Raw genomic sequence first — 14,905 nt, 5'->3', positions numbered from 1 at the left:
ATATTGTAGATAACATAGCATGTGGTGTCATATGCAGAAGATAATGTTATCAGTACCTTATAAATTATAAACAGTAGCTCACGACCAAAATGGAAAGGAACAAACCATTAGAAGGTCGTAGTGTAATTAGGTATCAGTTTATCTTGACTGTATAATTACACTAGTACACTTAGAGTGTATTGAGTAGGACCATTTGAGGTCGTTTCTTTTATACTGATTTTATAAAGAAACAAAGACCTCGGTTATTATGGAAGTGTGTGCTCTTAATCCTAATATAATAACAAGCACATATATTTGATATTTATTTCTTTAATTTATCAATGGGTGAGATTTAGTTCGATGAATCAATAAGCCCGATAAGTTGGGAAATGATATCACTTATAGTGTGTGTTGTTGATTATAGAAGGAAACTGTGTCCTAGAGATACTAGGTTGATAATGTCCCCAAGAGGAGCTCATAAGGATTGTCATGTTAAACCCTGCAGGTGGACTTAGTCCGACATGACGATAAGGTTGAGTGGTACTACTCTTGGACTAAGATATTAATTAAATGAGTTGTCAGTAACTCACTTAATTAGTGGACATTCGATATCTTAAACACAGGGAGACTAACACACTTATAATAAGAATGAGCCCAAAAATGTAATTTGGGATTGGTGCGGTAGTTCAATGATAGTTCTCTAGTGGAATGAATTATCATTGATAAAAATAAGTTGTGTGTTCGGGGCGAACACGGGATGCTTAATTTTATCGAGAGACCAAAACCAATTCCTCCTCTCGGTCCCTATCGTAGCCTCTTATTTATAGAGTTCTATACCCACCTATACCCACATCCTATACCCAGCTAATAGGGGCTGGCCAAGCTAGATTGGTGGTCGGCCCTAGCTTGAACCCAAGCTAGTAGGGCGGCCAAAATAAATTAAAAAGAATTTTAATTTTAATTTTTATTATGTGGAAGAAATAATTTATTAAAGAGAATTTAAATTAAATTATCTCTCTTGTAAAATTTACAAAAGATTAAAGAAAGAGATTAGATCTCTTTCCTTATTTGTAGATTAGTGAGATATTTTATTTTCTCTTTAAAAATCATTCACATGTTGTAAAATTAAAATTATAGAAATTTCTTTTATTAACCATGTAGAGATTTTTAAAGAGAAATTTTAATTTTAAAATTTTCGGAAACAAATTAGGAAGTTTTAATTGTTGATTGAAACTTGTCCAATTTGTTCTCCAATGATGTGGCCGGCCAATGTAGATTTAATTGGGAAATTTTATTTTATTTTTCTCAATTAAATCATGTCAAGGAAATTGAGGAAATTTAATTGCAATTAAATTTCCTAATTTGCCTTGGCCAAGGAATATAAAAGAAGGGGTGATGGTGCCTTCATGAGACACAACATCTATTATTTCTCTCCCTCTTTTGTTCCTTGGTGTGGCCGGCCATCCTCTCCCTCTCTTCCTCTTGTGGTGGCCGAACCTCTCTCTCCCCCTTGGAGCTCTTGTGGTGGCCGGATACTACTTGGAGAAGAAGAAGAAGAAGAAGAAGGAGAGAAAGCTAGCATCTCTTGGAGCTTGGTTAGTATTTTGGTTTTTCTTCTTGGTGAAGTTTTCCTTTGTGGCCAAACATTGCTTGGAGGAGAAGAAGGTGGTTGGTGGTTTCTCATCTCGGTAGATCGTTGCCCACACAACGTCCGAGGTTAGAAGAGGAATACGGTAGAAGATCAAGAGGTTTTTCTACAAGGTATAACTAGTAATTTTTATTTCCGCATCATGCTAGTTATTTATGGAAATAATACCAAATACAAGAGGCTTACGTTCTAGAATTTCGAATATGTTTTTTCGATGTTGTGTTCTTTTGTTTTTTCTTTTCCTTGTGATTTGATTGTTCTCTTTGGTTAACCTAAAGTTATTTTAGGAAATTAAATATTAGCTTTCTATAAAAAGTTTTGTCTAGTCGGTGGTGGTTGCTCCCATATCCAAGAAGGCCATGTGCCTCGCCACGTCAGTACTGGGAACCAATTATGGAAATTAATATTTAATGAAATTAATAACTTAAGGAGACTTGGGTCGAACGTGTAAAGTTTCGCAGGAGATCCAAGTCAAAACCTAAAAGAACAAATAGATTAAGTTTTGGATCAAACGTGTTAAGTTCCGCAGGCGATCCAAAATTTAATTTAAAAGAACACATGGTAGCTAGGAAAAGGTTCAGACCTTTGTACAAAATTTTTGTACAGTGGAACCTATAGGTTTTCCGAGTAGCAACCAACACTAAGGTTACCACCCCTTAGGATTTTCACCTGCCTAACCGCAGTTAGGACTTTCCTGAAATACTTATTCAAGTACGTTATACAACAATTAATCTTAACTTTGAACTTTTTACCATTATCAAAACTCGGGTTCGATCGTCGGATGCTTCCTGCACCAACAATAGAAAGTATATTTTTCTCGACATTTTGACTAAGATAAGTGTAGTATTTGTTCTTATCAGTTTAATATCTGATATAAAAAACTAAATTAATTTTGTCGTCAGGTTCTCAAGAATCACCTAATTCGTAATCCAAACTTAAAATTTTTAACCTTTTTATGTATATATGTTTTTATTTTTTAAAATTTTTCAATGGGCTCGTGGGTTAACTCGCTTAACTCGTAACCCATCTTGAGTTGACTTGAGGGTTTCCCAATCCACTAAAATGGTAAGTTGGCTCACCTCGTTATATGATGGATTTTTGATGAGTCGGTTTGCCCTGTCATAGGTAGGGCTGTAAACAAGCCGAGCCGAGCCGAGCTTTGGGGTGTTCAAGCTTGTTTGATAAGATAACCGAGCCGAGCCGAGCTTAAAATGAACCAAGCTTTTGAAATGAGTGTTCAAGCTTGGCTTGGTTTATTTTTTATGAGCTTGAGCTTGTTTGAAGCTTGGCTTGAGCTTGGTTCGTTTAGATGTTATCAAGCTCTCAATTCGAGCTTGGCTTGAGCTTGGTTTGAGCTTGGTTCATTTAGATGTTATCAAGCTCTTAATTCAAGCTTGGCTTGAGCTTGGTTCGAGCTTGGCTTGAGCTTGGTTCGAGCTTGGTTTGAGCTTGGTTCGTTTATATGTTATCAAGCTCTCAATTCAAGCTTATTTGATTGTTTGAAACTTTTAATTGTTTGATTGATTATTAAGATTGATAATTTAAATTTATTTATTTTATTTTATTGTTTATTTAGCATATTGAAAAGAATTTTATTAATAATATTGTTCGTGAACATTGTTCACAAACATTGTTCACGAACGTTATTCACGAACGTTGTTCACGAACGTTAACGAGCTGAACACATATGTGTTCAAGCTTGTTTGTTTAATTAATCTAATCTATATTGAACGAACATAAACAAGCTCTTACCAAGCCGAACACTAAACTTGTTCACGAACGTTTTGTTCATTTACAGCCCTAGTCATAGGTTGACCCATATGAATTCACTATTGTCGGTCCACTATGAGATGAAGGAAGGTACATTACAATATCGAGTTTGGAGGACATTTAATTCTCGTGACAATTAATGAACTCCATAGGAATTCACCCTTACCCAAGAAAAAAACTCACTACACGAACTCGACTACATTCGTGGGTCATCATAAATCAATCCACATTACTTTGATAGCGGTTTCTTTGATCGATCAATTGTTTTTTTTTTTTTTGGATATTAACTTTTTGTTCATCGGCAACTTTAATTTACGATGAAGTACTCATTAATTAATTTGCAATAAACTACTCATAAAATAAATTATTTATGCCCTTATTAGATTCTATAGCTTATAAAAAGTTCTTCAATAATTTGACGACTATATTAATTTTTGAAATGAAACCGTGTTTGTTCGAGGACCATGCATAAAAGGAAATTGAAATAAAAAACGAGAATTATTTTTTTCTTTGCATATTTTATTAAAGTTTTTTTTTAATTCAGCTTACGAAAGGATGCATTTAAAAATTCTACAATTTTCAAAAGGCACGTTATAATTACATTTTTTTTCATAGAGCGCATTTAATTTTAAAAATGCTCTTTTAAATCAAACCAAACTCATTGAACTGAATAAAATAATATATATATAAATTAATTATTTTATAAAAAAGTTTAATGTAAAAATCATTTATAATTCTAAAAAAATATTTTTTTTTTAAAAGTACTCATGATCTATTAAATTTATCTATATTTTTTAAATTTTTAAAATTTTAATAAAATAGATAAGAACCTTTAGAATTGAATTTGATTTACTCTTTAAAAATGGCCTACCTAAAACAAAAAATCGAGCTAACTAGGTACTAGAATGCAATTCTTGATGCATCGTTTATATCCAACTTAAGTTGTTTCGCCTTTGAATCTAAAACTCTTGTTTCATAGACTTGAACAACAATTTTTGGGGGTAAATTAGTTTCTAAATATTAGTATAAAAGCGATAGAAAAAGGTTTAACGCGAGTTTGCTAGAAAAGAAAAAAAAAACAAATAGGGTAATAGAGGACTTGTTTGTAAGGATTCAAAAACTACCGGCGCTTATTGCAAATCTGAGAAAACGTCGCAAAAGAATGAAAAGGAATATTCTTCGTCATTCGAGGAACGGCTCCATGTTGAGGTCGAAGTCACGGCGCTTCGCCGGTCCCTCCTCCTCAGTCTCCGGGCTCGAAGCAGAAGCTTGATTGCTCGCGATCTCGTCTCCTCCGCTGGACAGAGCCGACGGCGACGCCGCTCGACGGTGGCACAGTTCTTTGAAGTGCCGCCTCTGGTGGCCGCCGAGGGCCTGGCCGCTCGAGAAGATCATACCGCATAGCTTGCACTTGTGCTCTGGGATCGCCGCTCCCTTCTCTGGTTCACCGGGATGGATCGAGGCAGCGGCGACGATCTTGTTCTTGTTGTGGCTGGCCACGTGCCCTCCGAGCGCTTGGTGAGAAGAGAAAACCTTGAAACAGGTATCGCATCGGTAGATTCGATTCCCGGACGAATCAATCTTCCGGCGAGTTGGTTCCGGCTGGTATCCGTCCAAATCGAGCGCGTTCCGGTCATTAAAACCGGATCTTGGAGGTTCCAGAAGCCGGTCCGGGTCGGAGAGAAGCAGCAAGGCGGCGACGACCTCAGGGTCTATGTCGTTGCCGTCGGAAGTGGTCGCAGCACGATCTCTTCTCGTTTTCGCCGGCGTTTTTCTGTTCTTCTTCGCCGTTGGAGCCTGTCGATTGACTCCTCGGTAGTCTCGCTCCGGGTGGGACCTCAGGTGTCCGTACATCGACTTTTCCGAGGGGAAGATCTTCCTGCACTCGGGGCAAGTAAGGTTAGGGTTACTCGCCATCTTCATGGAATGGAAATGATCGGCCATTGATTTCTGCTCAAGAACGCGTCAAAGAAGCCATGGATACGAATCAAAAGCACCGTAGAAAGCTTTCATCTTGCAGAAGATAAACAACTCACTCTGTTCTGCGACGATCTGCCTCTCACAGATGCAACAATCAAGACATGCTTCGCGCTGTATATTTGATAAATCCAATTAATCCTGAATAGTTAGCAAATAATATTAATAGTAGAGTGATAAGCTTAGTAACCAATGTTATTGCTTTTGGGATTTTTGTTATGGAAATGGGGGCTTAGGTTTTGGGACTAAACTAATAAATAAAGAGCAATGCAATTGTGAAACTAACCCTAATAGTAGAAAGACGATGCAGAGTAAAAGAAACATAGTCTATCCTAAACTACAATTGAAAAGAAATCAAGAGCATCATAAAAGAAATGTTTAACGAACCTAGAGCATTTAGCAAAAACCTAATCTAACCTCATCAAATTACATCAAATGAAGAGCACAAACTTAATGGATCCAACAAAACAAGACAAGCATGAATTAAATGAGCGAAGTGCATTAACAAGAGTGAACAAATTGTAGGGATCAATCAAAACTAAGTATGTAAAACCTAAAACATGAGGAATCGACCCATTACAATCAACCATCAACATGCTCATACTAACAATCAAATGTTCACATCAATGCATTAAAGGATCGGGAGAGGGCTCTCGGTAGTGATGGCATCAGGTGGAATCCTTGTACGTGTCTGTGAAATGAGAAGATGAGGATGAGGAAGCTCCGATCGACGATGGATGAAGAGGTAGTGGCGTCATCCACTTTGCTTCGTGAAATTTGTATAGCTTCGCATTTGAATTGCATTTGAATGGACGACTGAGATTCTTCTAGATCTGAGCTCACGGATCATATGCAATCCAAATGGATGATCTAGATCAAACAAGTCCCCATTGAAGGTTAAGATGGTTGGATCAAAATGAGCGACTCAGATCATCTCAAATCTACACAGATTGACCAAACTTAGCCAGATCTTGATGAACGACCAAAATTAATTAGATCTGAGCCCTTTGATTAATTTACATCAAATTTGATCTAACGACTCAAATTTCTTTAGATTGGACTTTTCCTTGACTCGCGGCTTTAGGTTCAATTTGGTCTAACTTGAGTTCAATCCCTACACGATAAAAATACACAATTATAAGTAGAAATCTATACAAATAGAAAGAATTATAATAAAATCCATAATCTGAATCCAACTCAATAAACATGATAAGAATCAATAATTAACCATATGATAGGATTAAAACATGGAAATTAAAGGCTAAAATTATGTGACAAAATGGTAGTTATTAATTCTCCCACACTTATTCTTATACGTCTTGGACAAGCAAACAAAATAAAAAATGCTAAAATATTTGTCAAACAACTTCTTAACAATACCTTAAAGATAGTAAAAGAAAATTACCTAGGATCATCAAGTTTGCAAGGATCAAAATAATCATGAGTCCAATTCCTACACTACTGTGGTGATTTCAACCTACTTGAGTAGACTAAGCATCAAAAGAGCCTCACAAGGTAGTATTTCATCTCTAGCTCTCAAAAACATATATAAAGACGGAGTTTCCCTCAAGAGCTATTCACAACAATTTAACTACCATAGGCTTGCTTATTTTCTACTTTTCCACCATTGTAAATGCATAGCATGCATGAATCAAAATGATTTATCAAGAATTGAAATGGAGGTAAAGAACTAAGTGTAGCAAACAAAGTGGGTAAGAAAAGAATTAATGAGAAAGTAAAAGTATTGGAAGAATAAACATGATGAGTTGACCAATAGATTTATATAAGGGATTGTCTCCCTATAACTTCACCATGAATCAATGAGGAAGTGATGCTCTTTCAAAGTTTCTTGGTTCAAAATCTCAGAAATCAGAACTCTTGTTCAATGCTGAAAATTACAGCTTCTAACTAGTTTCAGGATCTTCATAAATTAGTTTAGGCTCAAGCTTGAAGGATTTCTGCATTTTCATATTTCCTAGATCAGTTCCAGAAATCTTAGGGAGTTTCTGAAATTCAAAGCTTCAGAACTTAGAACTCAGAACCAGAATTTTCAGAATTAAGGCCTAAGTTTCAGAATTGAGATTCTTAAGTGGCTTCAGTTAAAATCAAATAGAATTCAGTTGGGATGAGGGGTATTATTTGGCACTGGTATGTTAGAAGTTCAAATTCAGATTGCTGCTATTCAAAAATAACATAAACATTCTAGCACCAAATTCTGACTTGACAAACTCTGCTGACCCAGTTTTTTTTTTTATTTTCCTCAGAGATCAGATTAATTCCATCAATTATCTGCCGTTCAAGAAATTAAAACTAGGATTCAGCTCAATGGGGTTTTTAAGACTTAATAGCATGAGGTAACAGAGCAAATTCCAACTCGATTCCAAACTGAAACTACCAATCTTCATTTGATCTGCAACAAATTACTTCTCATTACAGCAGCTTCCAATTTCTTGTTTCCTAACACTACATGTTCACTGATCCCATTCTTCAGAATTGCAGCTCATGCATTCTTCAGAAATCAACAATCAGTTTTGAAGGCATGTTCTCAAGAAGTTGCCAGCATATAAATATTGATTGCTATGCTCAAAAGGATTTACTCTTGGCACACAACATATTCAAATTGATACATTCATTCCAGATTTATTGGCTATTTCTTATCTCATTCTTCAAACTCACATAGAACCTATCAAAGATGGAGATTCTGATCTCCCAACACTTGGAGTGACTAACTTCATTTAACTAAGAACTCCGACAATTTCAGCTTATGGAATTCTTGAAGTTGTTGCTGGTAAGAAACTTCAACAAGAAATGGCATATGGACTTAGACAATTATTTCTGAATTCTGGGAATCAGAAATTCAGTTTTCAGCACTAACAGATATCAACTCAGATGCACTTCTTCTTCACTTGATTAATCTGCATGCTTATCGCAAAGACATTCTCAATCACGCCTTTCTCCCTAAAAGATTTGAAGATATATGAGTCTTTGTTTTAAAATCCGCTGCTGTGGTTGGTCTGGTAGTTCCTGTATCTCTGAAAAGGTCTCAATCCATTGCCCAAGTCATTACAATTCCACCTTCTTCATGGTCTGTTAGTAATCTGGACACCCTGAATCCTGAAATTGTTGTACAGAAAATGCAATAGACTCAACTTGGTTTCTTTACACTCAAGTGTAATTGATCAGTTTCCAAAAAGTTGTAAGCATGTGTATCACTGTTGAATCTGCAAGCCTCTGTTCAAACATCAGTTAACTCTTCATCAGAATTGTTCAACTGAATTTCAGAAATTTCAAGTTCTGTCAAGTTCTAGAAATCGCAAGTTCCATACTAACTTCAATCATAACATCTGCATTTCAAAATCCCCTGAATTTGATTTGTTTCTCAGGTAGTTCAACACTCCAACTAATATGGTCAATAGTGAACCGCTCAACTTCTTCTCAGCAGTGACAGATATCAACTTTCTGGATTTAGTTTCAGAAATCAGCTGCTGGAAAATTTTCAGGTTTTGAATCACAAGGACTGGAGAGAAAGAAACACCAAATGATAATAAGAGCGCAAGAGCTCCACTTAAACTTCTTCTGATTAAAGATTTGCAAGAAAACTTGGCACAAACTATCAATGATACATAACTCTTAGGTTCCTCAGTGCTGCACAATACAGCAACCCCTTTTCTTGTGTTTTTTTTTCTCTTTCTTTGAATTCCAGCCAAATAGAAAAAGAATGAAAAAGCCATGAAAGTGATTCAACTGCTCAGCAATTTCTGAAACTCAGATTCGGCATTTTTTTCAGTCCCAGCAACAGGAACTAAGCTGCAACTCAGCAGCAGCATGAATTCTGCTTTCAGAATTCAGATTCTGATAAGTTTGCTGTTCTGATCTCTTTGTTTTTTTTAGCAGCTGACACCCCTTTCCACTTCACTTGAGAAGTGCATTCCTATTTCATTGATAGAAAACCAATCAAGTTATTGTAGCAAATGAAATTGAAGTTTCAGAAAATTTCAGTTTCAGAAAATTTCAGAAGCTGTGGACTAAGTTATCAGCTTTTTGGAAACTGAATATTTCAGATGTACTCTCCTCAGTTGTGAATGATTCCTATTCCTTGGTTGGCTGGTGAACTACACTCATTTTGTATGGTTGAAAAGCCAAACAAGACCAATGCCCCAGCAACAACACAGTTCAAGAAATCAGCACTTCAAATCTGTTTCTGCAACACAGAATTGCAGAAATCACAGAATTCTGAGCACTTACTGGAAACATTGTGCAGAAAATTGCAAAAGCATGAGGCTCATCAGTTTCAGATTGGCACACCAGCAAAAGAATTATGCAGAAAATCTTCCTCAATTGTTTCCAGAACCCTTGCAAAATCACCTATCTGCTGAACCACTATGTACTCCTCCAAAAACTGATTTAGAACTCCATACTTGAACAACAACAACAACAACCAAGCCTTTTCCCACTAAGTGGGGTCGGCTGTATGAATCCTTTTACGCCATTGAGCTCTATCTCCTATTATATCATCATCTATATTTAAATAAATTTTATCTTGTTTTATTGTTGCTAACCAAGTCTTTTTTGGTCTTCCTCTTCCTCGTTTTATATGCATGTTTATCATAGTTTCACATCGCCTAACTGGAGCATTTATTGGTCGTCTAAGTACATGTCCGTACCATCTTAAACGTGTCTCTCTGAGTTTTTCCTCAATAGATGCAACTCCTACTTTCTCTCTAATGCTCTCATTTCTTATTTTGTCCATCCTCGTATGTCCACACATCCACCTTAACATCCTCATCTCTGCAACTCTCATCTTCTGCTCATGTGCTCGAGCCCAACTCCATATAACATAGCAAGTCTAGTTGTTTTATAGAACTTACCTTTAAGTTTAAGAGGTACTACGGTCACATAAAACACTCGACGCTCCCTCCATTTCACCCATCCCGCTTGTATTCTATGTAAGACATCTCTCTCAATCCCTCCATCATTTTGTAAAAATGATCCTAAATATTAAATTTCTCGGTTCGGAAACTCGTCATCTCCTATCTTAATAATTGTCTCATTATGTCTAATATTTCTAAACTTAAATTCATATATTATGTCTTTATTCTACTAAGCCTAAAACCTTTCCTTTCTAGTGTTTTCTACCAAAATTCTAGTTTAACATTTATTCCTTCACGTGTTTCATCTACCAAAACAATATCATCCATAAACAACATTCACCATGGTACTGTCTTGAATATGTGCAGTAAGTTCATCCATAATTAGTGTAACAAGATAGGGACTTAGAGTTGATCCTTGATGTAACCCTATCTTTATTGGAAATGCTTCAGTTACTCCGTATGAAGTCTTTACTCTACTCGTTACATCCTCATACATATCCTTAATTAGTTCAATATATGTTACGCTAACACCTCTCTTTTCTAAAATTCTCCATATAATTTCTCTTGGGACTCTATCATATGCCTTTTCTAAGTCAATGAATACCATGTGTAGATCTTGTCTTTGCTCTCGATATTTTTCAATTAATTGTCTAAGAAGATGTATAGCTTCTATTGTCGACCTTCCAGGCATGAACCCAAATTGATTTTCTGTCACTATGGTCTCCTTCCTTAATCTTTTTTCTATTACTTTTTCCCAAAGTTTCATAGTATGACTCATTAGTTTAATACCCCTATAGTTTGCACAATTTTGTACGTCTCCCTTATTCTTATATAAGGGAACTAGAGTACTTATCCTCCATTGATCAGGCATTTTTTTCGTTTTCAATATCATGTTAAATAATTTTGTAAGCCATTCAATACCTTGTTTCCCTAAGCACTTGAAAAAGTATGGAAAATATTTCAAGTTGAAAGACCAATATAGGTTACCTCTATGAACACACAACATGCGGCACTTCTCCCCTCACTTAAAATTTGTCCATCTTAGCAACTCATCATGTTATCAACCAAGACTCTCAAAGAGGTAAGGACAAAGCAAATATGATGAAAGGCCAAAATATGGATTATTCAACTAAATGTGAAGTAAATATGTTGGAAGACAAAAATGTGATAGGAAAAGAAATAAAAGGAGTAAATAAGAAAAATAGCCTTCATCATATTCATGCTTATATATGCTGCCATGGTTTCACAAAGAAGCAAAGCAAGTTATAGAGTATCAATTGCCATGAGTGCCATCACATAAAAGAAAAGATCAATAATAGGCATAAAAGTGGTCCTCACTAGGTAATTTTTTTCTATCACATTCAATCAATCAAGATAGAATCTATCACCACACACATGACCAAACGCAAGTAAGAGACTCACTCATGCAAAAATATCCAAAACTAGATGGTCAAATTTAATTAGCTTTTATGATTCTCAAGGCATTATGAAGGAATGCATAGGAAGATATTTATTCAAAACCAAATGAAATATGAGCCAAACAAAATGTAAAGTATAAAGCAAACTATGAAAGCAAAGTGTAAAAATAACGTAAAGTATAAAGTGAAAAGACAAACAAAGAACGGACTCCCTTTTATTCCAAGTGGTTGTAGGAGATTTAAAAACAAAATCCATGACAGTAATGGAATAGTCCTTTCCGGTGGTTGGAGTTGGTTAAGGTACAAAATCCACTCTGGAAGTGGAATGCTATATGTTGAAGTCATGACTGCTCCCTTCATCCTATGCTCTTTGAAAGTACTTCCCGAAGGTCGGAGGTCGTTCAATTGGAGCACCCACTTCGGAAGCTTGATTTTTGCCAACCTACAAGGCCAAGAAAAGAGAGCACCTCCTACACGCATGTAGGGTAAGAAATAGATGAAATAGAATCAATCTCTACACAACATGCATCAAAAAATGAATCACATCCAATAAAATCAATTATAGGTACCTCCATGGAATTTTTCAAAAAATCAAAAGAAATACTAAACATAGGTACCTAAAGGTTCTAGAAGGGATATGACTTCCTCTTGTGATGTTGGCTCTGGCTAAGGTGCTGGTATAACTGAAGGAAATGATTCTTGGGTCCTTGCCTCCACAGCACAAGTCCCTATAATCTCCTCATCAACATTTGGTTTAGATGATGGTGCAACTAAAAGAGGTGATTTTTGGGGCATTGCTTCCACTATGCAAGTCACTACACTTTCATTATCAACAACTTCAATTCCTATAATATCAACAGTGTCAGCCAAAGTTTTGCTTCCAGAATTTGCAACAATAATATCATCAGAATTATCTACAACTATAACATCACAACACAAAAAACTAGAGGAGTCTCGTGCTTGTAGCTAGCTGATGGATAATGCAATATGATATAATTGTATTTGTAAATCTTGTATCCTTGCATCATTTTGCCGTTGGAACTGAAGGTTAAGAGTGGCTTGTTGTTGCATATGTAAAATTAATTCATGCATGATCTCTTCAAATCCTTGCCTAAGGGTTTCTTCATTAGAGCCCTCGAATGTATCCGAGAACATTGGCTTGACCTGCTAAAATGGTTTAGACTAAGTAGGCACTGGGTCGTCCTGAAATCCAAATGAACTCTGGTATGCTGGGAAGCCTGAGAACATTGGCTCGACTTGCTGAAATGGTTTAGAGTTTAGATCAAATAGGCACTAGGTCGTCCTGAAATCCAAATGAACTTTGGTATGTTGGGAAGGTCTGAGTATTCTGTTATTGTATTCCCCATATATATAATCTGGATGATCTCTCCAATCAGGCATATATGCATTGGGAACTGGATCATACATGCAGTGTTGTGGAAGTCGGTATCATTGAGGTTGCTCATAAATACACTGCTCTGTGTTCCCATACCTGAAATCCGAATAACCCCTCCAATTAGAATTATATGTGTCCGAAAATGAATCACACTTGTTCTACTGATAGGGCTGGTGGTATTGAGAATCAGGCTAATAATATGGAGGCTCGTGCTGATAATACTAAGGTTTAGGCTGGTAACACTGAGGTTGTATGGTATGTTGCTGTTGCAATTGCAACATACTGTATGAGATGGAAAGTTATTTCATCTAACTTACTCACCCTTCTATCTTCAAACTTCTGAGAATATGGATCCATGGTCACTCATAAAAGGAAATTCCTGGTCTTACCTGAAATATTAGCACACAAGATCAAAGACACAGGAAACATATAATGCAAAACACATGGATACAATAGACATCAAGACACCCAAACAATTTTTTTAGTTTATAAAATAGAGAATAATCCTAAGAATATCAAACATTGCGAACATTCCCCGGCAACGACGGCAACTTGATAAATCCAATTTTGTCGTGAAATGTGTATCAAATAATAAAATACCGAAACTCCTCTCTACACTAAGATAGCATAGGTAATGACCCAGATCATCTCTCATAAGGAATGTAATGGTAGAGTGATAAACTTAGGAACTAATGTTATTGCTTTTGGGATTTTTGTTATGGAAATGAGGGTTTGGGTTTTGGGACTAAACTAACAAATAAAGAGCAATGCACGTATAAAACTAACCCTAATAACTGAAAGACAATGTGAGTAAAGGAAATCAAATCTAACCTAAACTACGATCGAAAAGAAATCAAGAGCATCATAAAGGAAGCGTCTAATCAACCTAGAGCATTTAGCAAAAACCTAACCGAACCTCATCAAATTGCATCTAAATGAAGAGCAACAAAACAAGACAAGCATGAATTAAATGAATGAAGTGCATTAACAAGAGTGAACAAATTGTAAGGTCATTTGAGCGAACACGTTGCGAGCATCAACCAATCAAAACTAAGTATATGAAATCTAAAACATGGGGAATCAACCAATTATAATCAACCATCAGCATGCTCATACTAACAATCAAATGTTCAAATCAACGCATTAAAGGATCGAACAAATAACGAGATGCTGTCAAAATCGCCGGAATATGGAGAAGATGAAGTTCTGCCCCGAATGTTGAAGAGGTGCTGTTGGAAGCTTCAAGATGATCGGATCTGGTGGAGATGCTGCTATGACGAAATTGGATCTGATGGGAAATCCCAAGGTCCAGATGAAAATATAAATTGGATGATTGCTTGCGGTAGGTGAGGAAGAATAGAGAAGGGGATGGTGCTTGGATCAGTCATCCTTATTTTTCCATGGTTGCTTTAAGGTTTTTTTTTTAATCGTATAATTTTTCGAGTAAATGATTCTCAGCATCTCTAATCTCTAATCTAATGAGATATTCAAAGGCGATATTTTTCTAAATATCCCTTCCTCTTAAATATCCTCATATTTTTGAGGTGATTAACTTATATATGATGATTTTTCTTTTTTTAGGCCCACATAAGGTGGGCTACCATATTTTTTTTTGTTTTTTTTAAATTACTTAATTCTTCTGTCTATTTTCAGAGAAATAAAAAAATATAACCGAATGTTTGGAAAAAAAAAAATCGAAATCGAACCTTAATCAATGTTTGTTTTTTCTAAACATTGAGCAATATTCATGTTCCCCTTACCTACATTATTTCTTTCATTTATTTTTATCAATTTCATATGCAATAAGTCTTTCATTTATTTTTATCAATTTCATACTTATTGGATA

The 14,905-nt window shown here is 35.8% G+C and overlaps 1 protein-coding gene and 1 pseudogene across 8 annotated transcripts; one reads left to right on the top strand and one right to left on the bottom strand.

Annotated features, from left to right (window-relative positions):
* The first annotated feature begins 2,435 nt into the window (after positions 1–2,435).
* Positions 2,436–2,545, top strand: LOC122013069 (annotated as a pseudogene).
* Positions 2,546–4,417: 1,872 nt separating this feature from the next.
* Positions 4,418–14,544, bottom strand: LOC122008821 (zinc finger protein ZAT2-like). Of its 8 annotated transcripts, none has more exons than XM_042564677.1 (5): positions 14,180–14,532; positions 13,381–13,448; positions 11,873–12,508; positions 5,434–6,488; positions 4,420–5,347 (listed from the first exon to the last, which is right to left on the bottom strand). In XM_042564677.1, exon 5 carries the CDS (start codon positions 5,339–5,341, stop codon positions 4,580–4,582), a length of 762 nt encoding a protein of 253 aa, XP_042420611.1. In that variant the 5' UTR covers positions 5,342–5,347; positions 5,434–6,488; positions 11,873–12,508; positions 13,381–13,448; positions 14,180–14,532; the 3' UTR covers positions 4,420–4,579. The 8 variants fall into 8 exon arrangements, with proteins under 8 accessions (XP_042420614.1, XP_042420611.1, XP_042420612.1 ...); XM_042564678.1 differs by having other exon boundaries at positions 14,217–14,532; XM_042564675.1 differs by having other exon boundaries at positions 11,873–13,155; positions 13,381–14,544.
* Between the last annotated feature and the right edge of the window lie 361 nt (positions 14,545–14,905).

The sequence above is a fragment of the Zingiber officinale genome, chromosome 8A (genome assembly GCF_018446385.1).
Source record: "Zingiber officinale cultivar Zhangliang chromosome 8A, Zo_v1.1, whole genome shotgun sequence".
NCBI classification, from domain to species: domain Eukaryota; kingdom Viridiplantae; phylum Streptophyta; class Magnoliopsida; order Zingiberales; family Zingiberaceae; genus Zingiber; species Zingiber officinale.
The sequence above is the reverse complement of the archived record's forward strand: the minus strand, read 5'-3'. Positions and strand labels throughout refer to the sequence as shown.